The following is a 19,544-nucleotide window of genomic DNA, read 5'->3' on the forward strand; positions in this document are numbered from 1 at the left end:
AAGCAATTCTCTTGCCTCAGCCTCCCAAGTAGCTGGGATTACAGGCATGCACCACCACACCTAGCTAATTTTTTTTTTTTGTATTTTTAGTAGAGTCAGGATTTCACCATGTTGGCCAGACTGGTCTCAAACTCCTGACCTCAAGTGATCTGTCTGCCTTGGCCTCCCAAAGTGCTGGGTTTATAGGTTTGAGCCACTGCACCCAGCCAGGTGCCTGATATTTTTAAACTAATCAACTTAATCCCATCTCAGATTAGATGGAAAATGTATCTGAAGACAGGCTCACTGGCCCTGGGAGAGAGAGAGAGAGAGAGAGAAAGAGAAAACTGGTTGAGTAAGGAGAATACAAGCTGGAGCCCACCCTGGGACCTATGTTGGCTTCTGTCCATCTTGGTTCCTGCACAGACAGAAAATGGGGAACTGGCCACTCCAGGCTGCTCAAGAGTAGAGCTCTGAAGAACCTGGGCCACTGTCCTTAAACACGAGGGGCTGCAGCTCACACGTCAGTGTCTTCCAGCCTGGCACAGAGGGCATTGCACACTTAGCTTTGCATGCACATATTGAGAAGTCAGTATACATCAGGTCCCCTGATAGGTGTTGTGGCTGAGACAAGAAATTAATTTTGCCCCCAGGATCCCATTTAGAACAAGGCTGACTTCCAGGGGGAACTTGGTTCACTCAGAATCCCAGCCATTGTTCAACTCAGTCTGACAATGGCCTACCCCAAATGCCAAATGCAGGGTTTTTTCACCTTGAGTTGAATGTTCCAAGTATTGGGTTCCCCAGAGGGCAAGCCCAGGTCTTTAGAATGTCCACCCCTTATTCCATGAGATCATGAGCTAGCAGCCTTTAATAGGCAGTGGGGAATCACTTGATGAATTTGCAGCCTACTCCAAATGACCTGAGCCTGCCATCCTCCCTCCCTGGGCAGCCCCATGCTTGTGCTAGCCAGGAGAGCCTTCCCAGTCTCCACCACCCTGCCCAGGCCCCCATGTACAGGGCATCCCCAGAGGCCTCCTCACAAAGGTCCCTTGGCGGCCCTGCTCCCAGGTAGCCTCCGTCTGACTCAATGAAATATGAGCTGCCGAGTGACAGCAGCTGTGTCTGAAGTGGCCCCAGATCCTATAATTACATCTCCCTTTATTACCTCTGCTAATGGCCCTCCAGGTCGACAGAAACGATCATAAATTAACACATTATGAACTCCACTTGCCACAAATTATGTGCTTTTTTTTTTTTTTTTTTTTGAGCCAGGATCTTGCTCTGTCACCCAGGCTGGAGTACAGTGGCATGATCTTGGCTCACTGCAGCTTTGACCACCTGGGTTCAAAAGATCCTCCCACCTTTGCCTCCCGAGTAGCTGAGACCACAAGCATGCACCATCATGTCTGGCTAATTTTTAAATTATTTGTAGAGATGGGGTTTTGCTATGTTGCCCGGGCTAGCCTGACATTCCTGGGCTCACACGATCCTTCCACCTTGGCCCCCAAAGTCCTGGGATGACAGGTGTGAGCCGCCATGCTTGGCCACTGGGAGAAATTTCTAGTAGTAGAATTGCTAGGTTGAAGGGAGCATGGCTTTTATTTTATTTTTAGTTTAATTATATTTATGACTTATTTTTATTTTTAAGCATCTTAAGCACTGACAGGGTTCAAAAGCCGAATGTAGAAACAAATGTATATACAGAAGTCTCACCCTGTCCCCCCCCTTCCCCTCCAACCTCCTAGAATTCACCATTTTTCTTTCTCAGTTTTCTTTCTGGCATTTCTTTTCACAAATATTAGAAAAGATTTGAACTATTTCAGACGTTAAAAGGTATCAGATACCTATCCCTCTCTTCGCTGCACAAAATGAAGACATCTGTATCACCGTTCAGCACTTTGGAGTACACATTTGGATTGTCAAAGCTATTTTCAGGGCCTTTTGAAAATGTTCGGGGAGGAAAAGAGTGATCGGGCCCGAGTCCAGAACTCAAAGCAGCCTCGCAGAGGTCTGGGAACAGGCCTCCTGGGTACACCCTCCGATGATGGCACAAAACTTTCCAAGTCCAGTCTCCCTCCCACCACCAAAGGGCAGGGCCATCCCTGACTCCTGCAAGAGAGGCAAAGGCAGCTAACCCTGAACCTGAGTCCAAAGATCTTAACGGGTCTAACCAAGTGCTTTGGGCGCATCTTGTTGTTACCCGAGAGTCAAAGCCCATGGCATCTGTCCATTTTCTCTCTCCTTTTAGTTGTAAAGGTTTGTCGGGCAGCTTCTTTGCTGTGCTCAGCCATGGGCGTGGGGAAAGGAACAGCTCAGTGTCTGTGCACCCTGGGAACTCAGAGCTGGGGTGAGCCATTCAGGTGCACCTGGGGGCGTGCCTCATTCATCAAAGGTGCTCTTGCCACCCTGCCTGAGAGCTCAGCCCCCAAGGCTCCCCTTCCACAAAACCTCCCCAGTCTCTTGTTTGGACCATCTTCCCCAGTTGCGCACTTTCAGAGCCCTGCATTTGCTGTAGCTCTTCTTACATTGTAACTTTGTGCCGACTAGTCCCCCTTGCTAGGTGTCTTCCCCTTCACTGTAAGCCTTTGATGGCGGGAGCACGTCTGGATTGAGCACACCATTCTGTCCCCAGGGCCTAGCGCAGGCCTGGCACTTAGTAGGTGCTCAGTAAGTTTTGCTGATTAATGTCTCAAAGGGCAGAAGAGTATGCTAGTCACATCCTAATGATTGTACCTACATGATTCACTGCACAGGGGCTTTTCCTCTGCGTTTCCAGAAGCCTAGTTCTTACCTCATCCTCTCTCTCTGCTACCTTCCAATTCAGTTGCCTGCTAATTTTGACCCTGCTCTCCTCCTCCATCTCCCCTCCAGTGTGTCTGCTTTTATACCCCCCTCCCCAGAGCTGTCCAGCACTCCCCCCACAAACTCTCTGGTTGCTGGCTGATTGGTATCTGTTAATTAATGTTGCCCAAGGCCTCTCTCCTACTCAGACACCTGATAAGGGAAATTGGATGTCCATTTCTATCTATCTTTTATTACCTCCAGCTCCCCCAGCCACCACAGGCAGCCACACACCCTCTCCCATGCAGGGAATCAGGACAACCACACACACACACACGTGCACATGCACACACGCGTGTGCACACACACACACCCTGACCCCTGTCACAACCTCTCCCTTGAGAAGGTGCATCAATCAAAGCTCACCCATGTTGGTCGGTGTAATCACTCCTGCTCTTTTGTTGATTACCTGTGGATTCCATTAGCCGGTGGTGATCCAAGGCCCAAATTGTATAGTTCAGGCTTGGGAACTGTGATAATTCACTTGGAGAATGCTCACAGGGTAAGGGTGGCCGGCCTAATTGCGGGCCTTCAGCTCGAGGACTGCCCCCTAAGGTTGAACTGCCATGCCCTGTGTAGAAGTCAGGGAATAAGTGGCGTTTGGGACAGAGGAAACAGATGGATAGGATAGACCACACAAGCCAAAGAGCTGGGTGGCCCAGAAGCTCAGGGCCACCCAGGCCTCTAGGCAAGTCCAGAGAGGAGAAGTGAGTGATGCCAGCGGTGTGCCAACACCAACAATAATATTAATAGTAACAGCAGCCACAGCCATCACCAGCTCCCTAGCGTGTTGAGTGCTGATGATGCTGGGAGAAATGCCCAGCACTTTTTTTTTTTTTTTTGAGATGGAGTCTCACTCTGTCACCCAGGCTGGAGTGCACTGACGTGATCTCAGCTCAGTGCAAGCTTCACATCCCAGGTTCAAGTGATTCTCCTGAGTGGCTGGGATGACAGGCGTGAGCCACCATGCCTGGCTGAGGTACCCAGCATTTTATATGCATCTTCTCTTTTCACTTTCACAGCACCCCACCTCAGACAGTGGCTCCAAGCCAGGGATGGGGTCTAAGTTAGCAAATGAGGTAAAAAGTCCTTCCTGGGCAAAATTCCCCCTGAAAAAAAATCCCTTCATGTCAGTTACCCATAGTGCACGATACAAACAGCTTTGCGGATGCTTTTCCTTCTTTGAATAAATCTAGCATGTCAGTGTTGGAACCAATCACTGAGTTTCTGGTTGAATCTCCAGTGAAGTTACTACGTTGTGTTTGGTGGTTAAGATGTTTGAAAATCAGCTGACGTATTTACCTACTCTCGCTTCCTCTCCTATAAATCACGATGTTAATTGACTTGCCTAATTTAAGTGCATGTATAATGCAATCCCAGTATAGTATCATTGTTCTGCAGATGAGGACTTTCATCTCGTCGTTAGTAATAATAGCTCAGGAAATACTTTGTTCTGGAATAATCATCTCATTTAGAAGCAGACCCGACTGTTCTCCCATTGCCTAGATGAGGAAGTGAAGGGTTGGGGAAACCCCACAGCTTTCGCAAGGCCAGCCTACAGCTAGTAAGTGCGAGTCAGGGTTCAACTCAGGCAATCCCACAGCTCACTGGACAAGACAGTGTCACAATTCTGGAGGCTTCTCCATGCCCAACTTTATTTTCACTGTGGAATCAGCCTCCTCAATAGCAGGGAGGAGGTAACTGTGATTCCAAGTTCTCAGAACAGGACTGCTGGGTCATCGTTAAGCAGAGGGTGATGGCCCTGGCAGAGGGGCTCTGACCCTGGGAGGACAGGCTGTTCTGTGAGAAAGTGCCCCAGACCCCGGGGGCTTTTGATCTCCTATCAGTTCCAGGCAGTGGTCATTGTGGTTTTCCCTATGGCTTTGAACAGCTTTGTCCTCATTCCTGGTCAGGCCCATGGGTCTCTGCACAGCTGAGACTGCATTAAGAATCAGGTGTCATTTTCAAACACCAAAGCCTCCCCTGGTTTGAGCAGAGAGTGGGCCCTTAAAACTCCCCAGAGTGGCAGAGAGCACGCACTACTGCCTTGTGATTCCAGTATGTATTCAGTCACTCCTTCAGCTACAAATGCACTGAATTAATCGAAAAGCCTCTATGGAGTTTGGAAAATACCAAAGAGCTAACAATAATAATGATAAAAACTGTCAACATTGACTGAGCTCCTCTTATGCAAGTCTTTTCCATGAATTCCAAGACTGGCGTATTCCCCAAGGGGAGGACAGTGAGTCTCACACCACACAGAGAAGGCCTGGGGGCAGGATCCGGGGGTGCCAGGGACACAGCCACCCCCGCCCCCACCCTGACCTCCACCCCTGCGGCAAGCCCCAGGGAGGCCCCTGGTCTGCCCTCCTGACCTGCTGCTGCCCTCTGTGCTGCCTCTTCCAACAGGCTTCTCAAACCTTTCCTTGGGGGACCAGATGAGCCTGCTGCAGAGTGCCTGGATGGAGATCCTCATCCTGGGCATCGTGTACCGCTCGCTGCCCTATGACGACAAACTGGTGTACGCTGAGGACTACATCATGGACGAGGAGCACTCCCGCCTCGCGGGGCTGCTGGAACTCTACAGGGCCATCCTGCAGCTGGTGCGCAGGTATAAAAAGCTCAAGGTGGAGAAGGAGGAGTTTGTGACGCTCAAGGCCCTGGCCCTCGCCAACTCCGGTAAGCACAGCAGTGGGGCCTGGAGGGGAGAGCTTCTAGAGGGTCTGCCTGGGCCTAGTGAGCCCATCTCTGGGGCCTTTGGGCAGGGCTGGCTGCTGTGGGTAGAGGTGAAAGGAAAACAATGAAACTTTTTATCACCGAAGATTGTGCAAAGGGTGGCCTGCAGGTAAAAAGATGGTGATGAAGGCTGTCACTGGCTGATCATTTCCTAAGCCTCGGACATCCAGACTGGCACATTGGTTAAGGATACGGGTTCTGAGGCCACATTGCTAAGGAGTAAATCCTGCATCTACCACTTAGGCCAGTTACTTCGCTCTGTGCCTCGGTTTTTTCATCAGTAAAAGGAGGGCAGTAAACAGTCCCTACTCCACAAGGCTATCGACAGGATTTCTTTGTACATAATTGTATTGCTTGCAACATGCCTGGTGCATAATCAGCACTCAGTTCTTTCTTTATTATAGACGGGGTCTTGCTTTGTTGCCCAGGCAGCAGCGCTGTGGTTTGATCCTAGCTCCCTGCAGCCTCAAACTCCTGGGCTCAAGCCATCCTTCCACCTCAACCTCCTGAGTAGCTCGGACTACAGGCGCATGCCATTACTCCCAGCTAATTCTAATCTATTTTGTATTGAGTTGGGATCTCACTGTGTTGCCCAGGCTGGTCCCAAACTCCTGGACTCAAGCCATCCTCTCACCTCAGCCTCCCAAAGTGCTGGTACTACAGGTATGAGCCACCATGCTCACTGTCAACTTGTTAAATTAGCTAGGAGTTTATCGAATTCTTACAAACAACCCAAGAGCAAAATTCTTATTGTTGTAACCTCTTTTTACAGATGTGGAGACAGACTGGGAAAAGTAAAATCGCCCAGGGTCACAGAGTTAAAAAGTGTCAGAGTTACGGGTTAAACCAAGGTCCTCTGATTCCAAAATCAATCTCAACTTATACCCACTCTTTGAATCTTTCAGTCAAATCTCTTGAACACAGGAGAATAAAACCTTCCCAACTGAGTGGTTTAAACTGGAGTTACAAAGGAGGACTCACTCCATTTCATCTGCCTTCACCAACTTCTGGCTAGGTTATCCGAGGGGAGAGGCAGGCATTGGCTAATGCCAGTGAGTGAGCTTCAGTATAACCAATATTTGCACACAGAGAGCTTCCACACTATCCAGGGAATGTGCTGGGCGCCAGGGGGCTGCAGGAGCAGGTTAAATACAGGGTCTCCGCCCTAAACAGAGTACGTGTCAGGAATCACACACATAACTGCTGCAGAGCAGCGTGTGGCAGAGTTAACTGCCCAGGTCTGGATCAGGTAGAGCCAAGTTCAAATTCTGTCTCTGAGACTTCCCAGCAGTATGACCTTGGGCAACTCAGTGTCCTTGTGTGTTCAGTAGGGATATTCTGAGCACCTCTTCTAAGCACTTTTTTTTTTAAGACAGAGTCTGGCTTTGTCGCCCAGGCTGGAGTGCAGTGGTGCGATCTTGGCTCACTGCAACCTCCGCCTTCTGGGTTCAAGCAATTATCCTGCCTCAGCCTCCTGAGTAGCTGGGACTATAGGCATGCACCACTATGCCTAGCTAATCTTTGTATTTTTAGTAGAGACAGGGTTTCACCATATTGGCCAAGCTGGTCTCGAACTCCTGACCTCTTGATCTGTCCATCTTGGCCTCCCAAAGTGCTGGGATTACAGGCATGAGCCACTGTGGCCAGACCCAAGCACTTTTTTTTGAGACGGAGTTTTGCTCTTGTTACCCAGGCTGGAGTGCAATGGCGCGATATTGGCTCTCTGCAACCTCTGCCTCCTGGGTTCAAGCAATTCTCCCACCTCAGCCTCCCTAGTAGCTGGGACTAGAGGTGTGCGCCACCATGCCCAGCTAATTTTTATATTTTTAGTATAGATGGGGTTTCACCATGTTGACCGGGATGGTCTGGATCTCTTGACCAGCCCCAACCACTTTTTAAAAAAACTTTTTTGAGGCAGAGTCTTGCTCTGTCACCCAGGTTGGAGTGCAGCGACACAATCTCACCTCACGCTTCACTGCAACCTCCGCCTCTCAGGTTCAAGCGATTCTTATGCCTCAACCTTTTGAGTAGCTGTGGACCACCACACCCAGCTAATTTTTGTATTTTCAGTAGAGATGGGATTTTGCTATGTTGCCCAGGCTGGTCTCAAACTCCTGTCCTCAAGTGATCCACCCACCTTGGCCTCCCAAAGTGCTGGGATTGCAGGGGTGAGCCACTGTGCCCGGCCAGTTCACAGAAATTGAGCAGATAGTCCATAAAGTTCCATACACCCACCCCATTCATATCCTCCTCCCCCAGAAGTTTCCTCTATTATTAAAATCTTGCATTAGTGCAGTAATATGTTACAAATAGTGACCCAATATTGACATATTATTGAGTGCAGCCCATAGTTTCCATCAGGGTTCACTCTTTGTGTTGTATTATTCTTTAGGTTTTGACAAATGCATAATGACATATTTGTACAATGATGTATCATACAGAATAACATCACGGCCCTGTGCTTCCCCTACACAGAGGGGAACATTTGAACCAGTCGTTGCAGAGGGCCTGGGAGTTCTGACGGGTGGAGGAGTAGCAAAAGCAGTGAAAGCAGAGGAAGCAAGGTGACAAAGCCAGGCGCAGCAAAGTCCTCTGTTCTGGGCTCTCCTCACTTACACCAGACACAGAGCTCAAGCTTGCCTGTGTTGGGAGAGGCGAGTAAAGAGGTAGCGCCTCCTCTACTCTTACTTGGTCCTCAGCCCTGGACCACACCACACCACACCAGCTTTTAGCCGCTCTTTCCTTGATCTCACATGGACCTGCACACATACATACATGCACATGTATCCATGCGAACGCATGCACACATGCACATGTGAACACACATATATGTACATGCACATACCCCGTATGCACCACATGCATGTATACACACACCCCCCCAACCTGAGGACCCACCGTGGTCTGTCAATATGAATGTGTCAGGAACTTCGACTGGCATCAAACGTTGCCTGAGTGTATACTTTGTCACATGGGATGAGGTTTCAGGTCTCCAGACTTCTTGCCCCAGTGACACATAGAGAGCCATCCTGCAGCTGGTGCACAGGATGAGAAGCTGGAGGTCGGGGAGGAGTCTGTGATATTTGAGGCCTTGGCTGACCCCCAAGATGGGACACAGGTCTTGATGGCAGGAATGCTTCCTTCCCAGCTCAGAGGGGTTGAGCATGAGGTCCTGTTGTTACCAAGTAGATACTTAGAAAGTAGGCTGGCTAGTCGTGGTTTTTTTTTTTAAGAAATGGTTTTTCAGCCTAGGTGACAGGGTGAGAGCCTTTCTCAGAAATAAATAAATAAAACAAAGTAATGATTTAAAGGAGCGCGTGCTAAAGTATCTGTGATGAAGGACCCATTTTTAAATGTTTCAAAATATTCAATCCATTATGGACAGATCATTTTATAAAGAACAACCAAAGCACATTATTAGAAAAATGAAATTAACCAGATGTACAAAACATGAGACCAATTTTTAAATTTTTATAATAGATATAAATAGAAATCCTGCCAAACTGCTATAAAGTTTCTAAATGCTTACTCTTAGTTTCTTATCAGAGACCAGTAACATCCAGAGGGCAGTTGGGAGCCATACTGTACACCACACTTGGAGCAGGGTGGGTTTAAAGCATGTACTTCAGGGTCAGTGAGACCTGGGTTCAGATCCTGCCTCTGCCACCTACTGGCTGAGTATCCGGCAACCCGAACTTCCTGAGCCTCGGTTTTCTCATCTGTGAAATAGGGAAAGCGGCAGCTCGTTGCGAATGTGCAGTGACGCACATCAGGCCCTGGCCACTGTGCTAGGCACAGACCCCTCCTAGCTCATTGTGTTTCTTCTGTTGGGCTCTGCCAGGCATAGTGGGTGGCCTGAAGAAGAGGACCTAGTTGGATGCAGCCCCTGCTCCCTGAACTTGGATGTGACAGAAAGAGCCAGTGATTCCTGGCATAAGAGAGTATCATGTAAAGAGCTCAAGGAAGGAAGAGTACATTGTTTTCAGCTGGGGAGGTAGAATCTGAGTGAGGTCTTAAAGCACGAGGTGATTCGGTAGGATGAGAAGAGGGAGGGTAAAGTTCTGTAGTGGGGTCACCAGGCAGGAAATGGGGAAAGAACAGGCCAGTTTGGGGGAGAGGCTAGAAAAGCAGGCTGGGGGCTGGATGCGGTGGCTCATGCCTGTAATCCCAGCACTTTGGGAGGCCAAGGCAGGTGGATCACAAGGTCAGGAGATTGAGACCCTCCTGGCCAACATGGTGAAACTACATCTCTAGTAAAATACAAAAAAAATTAGCTGGGTGTGGTGGTGTGTGCCTGTAGTCCCAGCTACTCAGGAGGCTGAGGCAGGGGAATTGCTTGAACCTGGGCGGCAGAAGATGCTGTGAGCCAAATTCATGCCACTGTACTACAGCCTAGGTGATAGAGCAAGATTTCATCTCAAAAAAAAAGCAGGCTGGGGTCAGACCAGAAGCTCAAGGGCTGTGAAGGGATTGGATTGTGATGGGGTCAGTGCAGGGAGCCAGGAAGTGTTGTGGGAGAGTGACCTGCCCCATCCTGGAGGGGGAGAGATCACCCAAGCACAATAGGGAAATTGTGTTGGCTGTAGGAGAGTTGGGGGCCAGGAGACTCCATGGAGGTGTCCTAGTGGCAGCCCCCAGGGTTGCCATAGGTGCCACTGCTGAGGCTGAGTGCGCGGGATGAGTCAGGTGTGGGTTCAGTGGCTCAGGGTGCTGACGCTGGGCAGAAGTGCCCAAGCACGTCAGAGGCAGACTGTGGCTCCACACTCCGGCCCCCTGGGAGCCTGCTGGCTGACATTTACCCCACATCCCAGCCATCCCCAGAGCTCCTTGACAGCGGAAAAAATTCATAGCCATTGATTTTGTAATTAACAGTTTATCAATGCCATCGATACAGACCTGCTGATTGATTGCAAAGAAATTAATCTTGCAATGTTATTTTATTTCATTTTTGGTCGAAGGCAGCTGCCAATTTTGGCCTCCTTGGGGAGAGTTGGGGGTGGGGATGGAGAGGGTGGGGAGAGGGAGCTGGCAGGAGTTAGGAGCCCAGATGGCAAGGCCCAGCCATGTTAAGTGTAGGAATGGGGCCATGCTTCATCTCCTACCCGATTACGAAGGAGGGCTTACTGCCTTGGTAGCAGGGAGCAGGAAAATGTGGAGGCGGCTTGGGTGTGGGGCCAGTGAAGACTCAGCCCTGCAAGGGCACTCACCCCAGCTGCGTCCCCACAGGAATGATAACATGACCTGACATGAATCAGCTGCTGACCAAGCTCTGGGTAACGTGCTGCTTCGGTCACCGTCACTACCACCCTGTGAGTCCACATCCCTGTATTTTACAGCCAGGTCAGGCCCAGCTGTCACGTGACTGTCAGCAGGTGCCTCCCTGCCGTGCTGGGATTTAGGTACATTTTGTTTGAACCCCTAGTTCATGGCCTAAGTTCAAAACCTTCCCCAAGATTTTAGAGAACTCCCAACACCCCATGCTGCCACCACGGGGCACCCTGATACGGAGCTTAGCACCTGTATCTGTGCCTGTATTCTGTGTCCTATAATCAGAATTTTGTCAGGTTAGCAAGTGCACTGAAGATTTGGGGAGCTGGTGCCTGGCAGGCATCTGCAGTGGTTGTCATGGTAATAGTAGTGTAGGGGCCAGGGGCGGTGGTAGGGGCGATACCGCTACCAGGGCACTGACTTGTGACAAGTTCTGTTATAAACCCTTGACCTGCTTAACTTCTGTAAGCATCTGAGGTAGGTATGGCTATCGTCTCATTTTACAAGTGAGGAAAATGAGGCACAGAGAAGTTAATCATCTGGAGGCTGAGGCAGGGGAATTGTAAGCATCTGAGGTAGGTATGGCTATCGTCTCATTTTACAAGTGAGGAAAATGACTAAAGTCACACAGGCTGCAGGTAGGGGACACAGGATTCCAGCAGTCTGGCTCCAGGGTCTCTGCTGCCACCCCCTGGTGACCTCTTGAGAAATGTCCTCTGTAGATGCCAGTCTCTCCCTGGGTTTGAGTCCCAGCTCTATCATTAGCTTCTGTGACCTGAGACTGGCAATTAACCTCTCTGAGCCTCAGACTGGTTCTCTGTGAAGCGAGGGTTCTGAAGCACCCCCTGCCTGCCTGCATGCTGCCTCCTGGACCCGGAGATGGCCCCCACGCTAGTCAGCACTCCCCGGCCAGCCTGCTAATGCTTGTCCTTGTGCCCACAGATTCCATGTACATTGAGGATCTGGAGGCTGTCCAGAAGCTGCAGGACCTGCTGCACGAGGCGCTGCAGGACTACGAGCTGAGCCAGCGCCACGAGGAGCCCCGGAGGACGGGCAAGCTGCTGCTGACGCTGCCCCTGCTGCGGCAGACGGCCGCCAAGGCCGTGCAGCACTTCTACAGCGTTAAACTGCAGGGCAAGGTGCCCATGCACAAACTCTTCCTGGAGATGCTGGAGGCCAAGGTCTGATGGCCCTGCACACGGACCATGCCCACCTACAGACAGACAAACGGACAGACCGAGGTGGAGCCCTCCACAGCCACCAGCCTCCACCTTCAACCCCTGTATCATGGCTCTGAGCTGTCCCAGAGGCAGGGGTTTCTCGCTCCTGGCTATGTGCAGACTCCCGGGTGCAGTGGGGTGGGGGACGGGGATGGGGGGCAGGGGCGTGGGGCTCGTCTGTAACTGGCTTTTTCTTTGGTATGTCTTTCCTTCTCCATGGGCAGTGCAGAGGCCTGGGCCAGGGCTGACTCCCTTCAGGAGTGGAGACCACTGGAGCAAGTGCCCCTCCCCTCCACCAAACCACTAAGAGGCAGCATGTGCATTTCCTAACTTCCTTGCCCCCTCCCCCATCCACGGCCTGGGTGGGCAGTGCTCAGGCTGGGTACTACCTGGAGGTTTTCCTTCCACAGAGGGCAGGTATGCAAGGGACAACAGCATCTTTCTTCCAGAGGCCCTGCCTGCTGAGATCCTCTGGGGCCCCTCGAGAGCCCCATACCTCCCACAGTCCCCATTCAGCTTTCAGCCAGGGCGGACCCACAGGAGAGCTCACGTGTTTCCTGGGCACCCCACTCCCTCGCGGCCTGCCCCTTGCCTGTCACCCACCACGCCAGTGCCCACCTGTCCTCCTCCTCTTCTTCTCCCGTAGGGGTCCCCCATTACTTCCTGACCCTACCTCAGAGCTCACTCACCCAGTGGGTTCATCAGCCACAGTGACTCCAGGGCCTGTAGACAGGAACGTGCTGGCATAGAGAAGAGCGGGGGCCACACCGTCCTCCCCAGAACCCTTTCCCGCTTCCTGCCTTCCCCCTGTTCCTGAAGGGCAGGTCTAGGCCAGGTGGGCCCGTGAAAAGCTCAGGAGCCTGGCTTCATCCAAGAGCACCCTAGGGGGAGGATCAGGGCAGGATGGGCAGAGGCCCAGACCAATCTTCACCAAGCACAGAAAGGCCCAGCAGCTGAGAGAAGTAGGCAGAGGGGCCCCGAAGGGAGGGAGCTCAGCGGGATGGCCAGACTCATGCTTCCTGGCTTCCCTTCTCCGCATCATGCCACAGGAGGGGGGCCTCCCGCCACCCTTGCACAACCAGAGGTTTGGTGTAGCTCCCCTGGGCACTGCGCGCACACCAGCTCTCTGGCAGGACCCCTGCAGTCCCCCTGACTGCTGTGCCAGGTGACCAAGCATCCCAGTTTTCCCAGGATGTTCCTTTGTCCCAGGAAACTCCTCAGCCCCAGGCACATGGGGACAATGGGTCACCCCGTTTCTGTGGATGGCCATGAAGGTTTTCACTGACTCAAGGGGCAGCCCTGAACACCCATCTGTGCTCACAGGTTGGTAAGGGCAGCTTAGAGGATCTCCCAAGGACAAAAGAGTATCAAGCCATGATGGAAAATGTCCCTTCTAATGAGCTGCCTGCGCAAGCAGGGATCAGAGCAACCCCGCGGGGATCCCGCATCCATGCCATTCTAGTCGAACCTGCCTCATCGAGAGAGGCAGGCAGATCTCACCAGGCACTGGGACACCAGGAGGCCAGGTGCCTTTCTGCAGCTTTTCCATTGAAACCCTGGTCCCACCTCCCTGGCTCTACCTTAGGAACCTCGTGCTGATGATGTGCTGAGGTCATCCAGACAGGAGTGAGGGCTGGCTGAAATCCACAAACTGCAGAGCAGCTGTCTGATGGTGTCCCATATAGAAAATGTTAAGGGTTCCGAGAGCCCTCCCAGACCTGGGACGTGTCCACCCCACTCCCCTTGCCTGTGGGGAATCGGGTCTGAGTCACTTGAGTGGGCATTGAGCCATCACCCAGGATGCTGGGTCCGCACCCTCCACGCAGCCCCTCTTCCCCGATCTGGGTAGAGGTGCACATTGGGGCAAAGGCCCTTCCTCAGTGTCAAGAAACACCAGCTGCAAACCAAGTCTAGCACTGTGTTTAGAGGCTGCACCCTGAGGGCCTGCTCTGAGGAAACCTTCAGAGTCGAGACCTTGGGGTGTGCTCCGTGGGGCTCCCTTAGTCTCACTGTGCTGTGTCCTTGCAGTGGGGCCGTGGTGGCACCCTGCTGTGTCACTTCCTGCCACCTGGAGGACTCAGGTGGCAGGGGATCATGCCCAGCTAGCATCTGCTGCCTGTCTTTCCTAGGGAAAGCATCTCTGGCTCAGTGTGCAACATCTGGCTTGGAGAGAGTGGGTGTTCTGTGCACCGGGCAGCTGTGCCTCTAGCACAGTGAGGCGGAAGTCCTGATAGTTGGTGTCCGTGAGGTGGAAGCTGCTTTTACACTTAAAACTCACATCACAACAGGAAATGTGTCCGCAACAATGGAACTCCATCCAATGGGAAAGTTCCTGGTACTGAAGGGATCCATTGGATGCTCAGAAAAGAAGTTTAGGAGCCAACTTCTTAGCTGGAAGCCTGGTCAGATGAAGACCCTCTCTAGGGAAGGGAGAGGACTGACTTAGTGGGAGGTGGTGAAGTGAGGAGAGTTTAGGGGACCCTCCCGCCAGTGGAACAGAACTCAAGTTTACCCCAAACCTGCCATTTCTGGGAAATCTGTAAAGAGGAAACAGCCTGTCTCAGTTGTACTCTCATGATACAGGTCATCTGAAATGAACCAAGAAATAAAACAAAAGTCCAACCGTGGAGAAGGTGGTACGGCTGGGTTTTGTTTGGTCCCCTTGCCTTCTGAAGTTTCCAGACTGGCTTTGTCACTTTGTGAACTTGTCACGTGTGAAACCCGATCTTTGCATTTAGGGAACTTCTTCAGGCCACACTTTAAGAACCAAGTAAGAGGCTCTCAAGACTCCAGCAGAGTCGGGAGGTCATGGCAGAGCCTTAGAGGAGGCAGAACCTGCATCCACTTGTGTCGGGGCCCCATTTCCCCAGAGACTCTGCCCTCCCTCTGTGCAGATAGGCGTGGAGGGTGACCAGCTTGTGACAAGAAGACTGAAGGGTCCAGAGTCTATGCTCACGGAACAGCACCAAAGAAAAGCACTATGTGGAAAGATTGTTTTATTTTCTAATACTGATGATATGGCTGGAATGGCTTCATAAGATGTATATATTTTTTAAAATGGCGGTTCCCTCCTGCAGCATCACCTGCCTGTACGACTTTCCGCCTCTGTGTATGTTCTCCCAGAGACCCCCCATGTAAATCAAATGCCCTAGGATTCTTCCATCCTGGTCCCATGTATCTGGAATCTAATAAATAAGGAAAGGCCTATTGAGTTTCTTCACACATTGTCTTTCTGGGCTGACTGTCCCCCGGACGGCACTGCCCTTGGGTCTCAGGCTGAGGCTAGGAAAGGCCACTGGGAGAGGCAGCCCAGCCTCCATGTTCCCTGGGGAGTCCCATGGCATCATTTTTAAAAGCGTGTTCAGCAGCAAAGCTCAGGAGTGCAACTTGAGAAGTATGATGCAGGGCTGAGAAGCTCCCTGTTGCTTTTACGCTTTTGATATTAATGGTAAAGCCATCGATTATTTTCACTAAAGCCAGAGAAACGAGATAGCAGATGTAAGTGAATGAAGACCAATTCATTGGCTTAGGATTTTGAATTGCTTCTGTGACACACACAACACTGACAGCACAGCCTACATGTTATTCCAGGGCACACTCAGGACCAGTGGGAAACAGAGGGGAGAGCCTAAAAAGGACCAAACGTGATATTTCAAGATGCCTTTTGTTGCACGTAAAAGACACCTCAGCTGACACTGGCTTACTGGATTTACATATGAAGTCCACAAGTGGTGTCGACATCAGGCAGGGTTTGATCCAGAGGTTCACAAAGTGATAGGGTTATGGTTCAACTCCTCCAATTCCCTCATTTCTTCTGTGTGTTTGTTTCATCCCCAAGCTGGTCTCCTTCCTGGTAGCAAGAAGGCTGCCAATTTTTTGTTTCACACCCTGTGGGATAAAGAAAATCTCTTTCTCCAAGCATGGAAAATGTCTGCACTTCGTTCTGGACTCCGTTGGGTTTTGTGTGGTCCCTTAATGAATCACCATGACTACCTTGGGTTAGAATCACTTCCACTCCATGGCCTAGCTGCTACACTGTGGGAAAGGGGTGGGTTGGAAGTCTAGAAGACAACCGGCCAACTGTAATGCCCACAGAACCCACATATGTGGACAGCTTAGGGTCTGGCCAGCTTTCAGCGAGAGGTTTGTAAGTCTCCTGAAGCTCGTGGAAGAAATACATGGTTATCTTTCCACTCAGCACCTAGCTCGCCTCATGCATGATGTGCATTATGTACTTGTGGGAATGAAAGTACTCAATTTGTAGATTCTTTTTAGGTAATTCACCTTACAAGAATGCACACACAGCTAGTATTCGTGGTGTTATCGTAAGAAAAAAAAATAATTAGGAAAGAAAATCAACCATAATATAGTGTAATGCAGTCAAAATGAAATCTTTATTTGATGATCTGTATGCTAGGATTGTGCTACTTTTTCCATTTATACATGTAATTGTGATCAGACCAACGAAGAGCTCATATTTTCAATACTTAACCTCATTGATATCCCCACCTCCAGTCATTCTCTAGTCTCTCTCTCTCTCTCTCTCTCTCTCTCTCTCTCTCTCTCTCTCTCTTTTGTTAGCATACAAGTGAAGCTTCAAAGAAAGGGGAAAACCTCAACTAACAGTCATGTGTTCATTCTTTTATTCATTCAACAAATCTTTACTGAGGCTCCACCCTGTTCCAGGCTCTGTTCTGGGCATGGAGACGATCTCTGTAAGGAGAACCAAATCCATCTTCACAGAGCATACAGTCTATTGGGAAGAAGAGAGAGGAAATAGGTACAGCAAATAACCAAATTCTAGTTTGTTAGAAGGTTATAAATTCTGAGCGTTGTGGGGAAAGCAAGGTATGGGTGACCAGAAATGGGGTGGTGGCTAGTTTTAAAAGGAGGGGTCAGAACAGTCTCAATGAGGATGTTACATTCAACAGTAAAAGTTAAAGAAAGTGAGGATTGTGTGGGTGTCTGGAGGGAAAGCTCTTTAGGCAGAAAGAGCGGCCTGGGCAAAGGCCCTGGGGCAAGAGTATGTTTGGTATATTCAGTAAACATCAATGAAAGGAGTGTGGCTAAGCCGGAATGTGTGAGGCCCTGGGGAATAAGTGGTACAAGGCCATAGTAAACGTGGCTTTCAACTCTAAGAGATTGCATGAGGAACCAGTGGGAGCATTTAAATACGGGGGTGATTCGATCCCATATTTTAATAGGACACTTTTAGTTGTTTGGTGGTTTAGTAGGCTGTTGTTTCCTTGAAAGTGTCTGGCTGGGCATTAAACACAGCATTGGGGTTTTATCTGGATCATTTATTTAAATAAGGGTCTTGAGAACGGAGCTGGAGTGGAAGTACAGCCCATGGGACAGGTAGGCCATTCTCAAGTCTTCCTAGGCCACCAGAGACACCTGGCTGGCCCCAGGAAGTGCAAGCAGGAAGACCAGCTACAAGACCACTGGTGAGGTGACTGTGGCTTGCAACAGGCGTGTTACAGAGCAGGTTATAAATGCTTGAGGCTGGCCACAGAGGCTCATGTCTGTAATCCTGGCACCTTGGGACATCAAGGCGAGTGGATCACGTTGAGCTCGAGTTGGAGACCAGCCTGGGCAACACGGTGAAACCCTGTCTCTACAAAAAATGCAAAAATGTGCTGGCATGGAGGCTCACACCTGTAGTCCCAGCGACTCAGGAGGCTGAAGCTGGAGGATCGCGTCAGCTGAGAAGCAGAGGTTGTAGTGAGCTGAGATCGCACCACTGCACTCCAGCCTGGGTGACGCAGCAAGAGCCTGTCTCAGAAAAAAAAAAAGTGCTTGGATCCTAGATCTATTCTGAAGCCACCAGGATTTGCTGATAAGTTGAACGTGGAATGTGAGAGAAAGAAAGGAAACGTGGGTAATTCCAAAGATTCAGCCCCGGCAACTGGAAAGAGTAGGTTGTTATCCACTGAGATGAAAGACTGAGGAAGGGCAGGTTTGGGGACTGGGTGGGAGAATCAACCGTGTTAAGGGTGAGATGCTATCACCCAGAAGGCCTTAGGCCATAGGGTCAGCCAAACGGGAAACAGAAAATGTGCTTCCCCCAAGAGCAGATGTAGCACTGGCGGTCCTTCCCAGCTGAGAATTCCTTCTCACACCCAGCCAACCCCTCCATTGTTCTCTACCTGTCCTCACGGGCAATAAAGTTAAACTAATCAGGCAAACAGATTTGTGGAGTAGAAAGAGCTTAGCGACCACCTTTTATGTCATTATTTGTCAGTTGAGCAAAATAACCCAAAAGTGAGCTTCTGGGGAAAAGACCCTCGCTGGAAGAATCAGAACTATAACCTGGCCCTGGATTTTTCAAAAACAGTGTGGGGCACTGGAAAGCTCGCTGGACTGGCAAGTACACAATGCTTGACTAGATGTAGACCAGGAGTTGACAAATGGGGGCAGTTTTCCCCCAAGGGACATTTGGCAGTGTCTGGAGACATCTTTTGTTGTCACCCTGAGCGTGGTTACGGGCATCTAGTGGGTGGAGGCCAGGGATGCTGCCAGACGTCCTGCAGGGCCCGGGACAGCCCCCACTAAAAGGATTCTCTCACCCCAGATGTCAGTGGTGCTGAAGTTGAGAAACCCTGATCTAGATGTACTCTGGGCATTATCAAGGAAACACTGGAAGCCATTCTTCCAGCAGAGCCCTGTGTTCCACCCAGGATTCCAGGCAACACAGTATGGGGGCGTCAACTCCTGTTACCAAGCTCTTCCCTCCGCTGCCATCTGGACCCCTCTACCCTGACACTTCTATCAGGGGCAAACATCCCATGCTTTGCACAGACAGTTTCTGTTCAGACTCAGCCTTCAGGCCCAAGGGGAAACTGCTCTGGTCCAGCGTCTGCCCAGACCTGGTTCCTTTCTATGTCAACTTTTGGTTTTGTGAAGCCAAGTAGCACCTGTGGCTTCAGGTCTCAAAGAAGTGGAGACCCTTCTTGGCAGACCCAAGAGGTCCCTGTTGAAGTGTGCTAAGAACTTGTTACTTTTCTCTTGTTACTTCCTCCCCTTGCCTGGGATGGGCGGAGGCTCCTGGATTGGCCATTCGAGGTCCAGTATCTGATGGTCAAAAGTAAAGCCTTCTCTGCAGAATGGTGGGGGAGGAGAGTTAAGAAGATACTTTTCTTTCTTTCTTTTTTTTTTTTTTTTGAGATAGAGTTTTGCTCTTGTTGTCCAGGCTGGAGTGCAATGGAGGGGTCAGAACAGTCTCAATGAGGATGTTACATTCAACAGTAAAAGCTAAAGGAAGTGAGGATTGTGTGGGTGTCTGTGAATAGCCACTGCACTCCAGCCTGGGCAACACAGCGAGACCCCGTCTCTAAAAAAAAAAAAAAAAAAGGAAGAAAGAAAGACCCAGCAAACCCCAAAACCACTGGACGTGCCCCAAGTCTTCACTCCCTTTCTCACTCCTCCCCTCTCTGATCCATCCCTGATCCAGATCTGTGTAGCTCCTTAAGCATTTTCCTGCACAGGTTAAACAGC

At 50.5% G+C, this 19,544-nt stretch overlaps 1 protein-coding gene across 3 annotated transcripts in view; it reads left to right on the forward strand.

Moving 5' to 3' along the window:
- ESRRB (estrogen related receptor beta) overlaps nucleotides 1-15,252 on the forward strand; it is a 194,769-nt gene extending 179,517 nt beyond the window's left edge. For all 3 annotated transcript variants that reach the window (XM_009006371.5, XM_035261123.3, XM_054240229.2), the window contains exons 6-7: nucleotides 5,233-5,502; nucleotides 11,770-15,252. In XM_009006371.5, coding sequence (XP_009004619.1) covers nucleotides 5,233-5,502; nucleotides 11,770-12,014 — 515 coding nt within the window. In that variant the 3' untranslated portion in view covers nucleotides 12,015-15,252. The remainder of the gene's footprint in view (nucleotides 1-5,232; nucleotides 5,503-11,769) is intronic.
- Nucleotides 15,253-19,544: the final 4,292 nt, after the last annotated feature.

The sequence above is a fragment of the Callithrix jacchus genome, chromosome 8, assembly GCF_049354715.1.
Source record: "Callithrix jacchus isolate 240 chromosome 8, calJac240_pri, whole genome shotgun sequence".
NCBI lineage: Eukaryota > Metazoa > Chordata > Mammalia > Primates > Cebidae > Callithrix > Callithrix jacchus.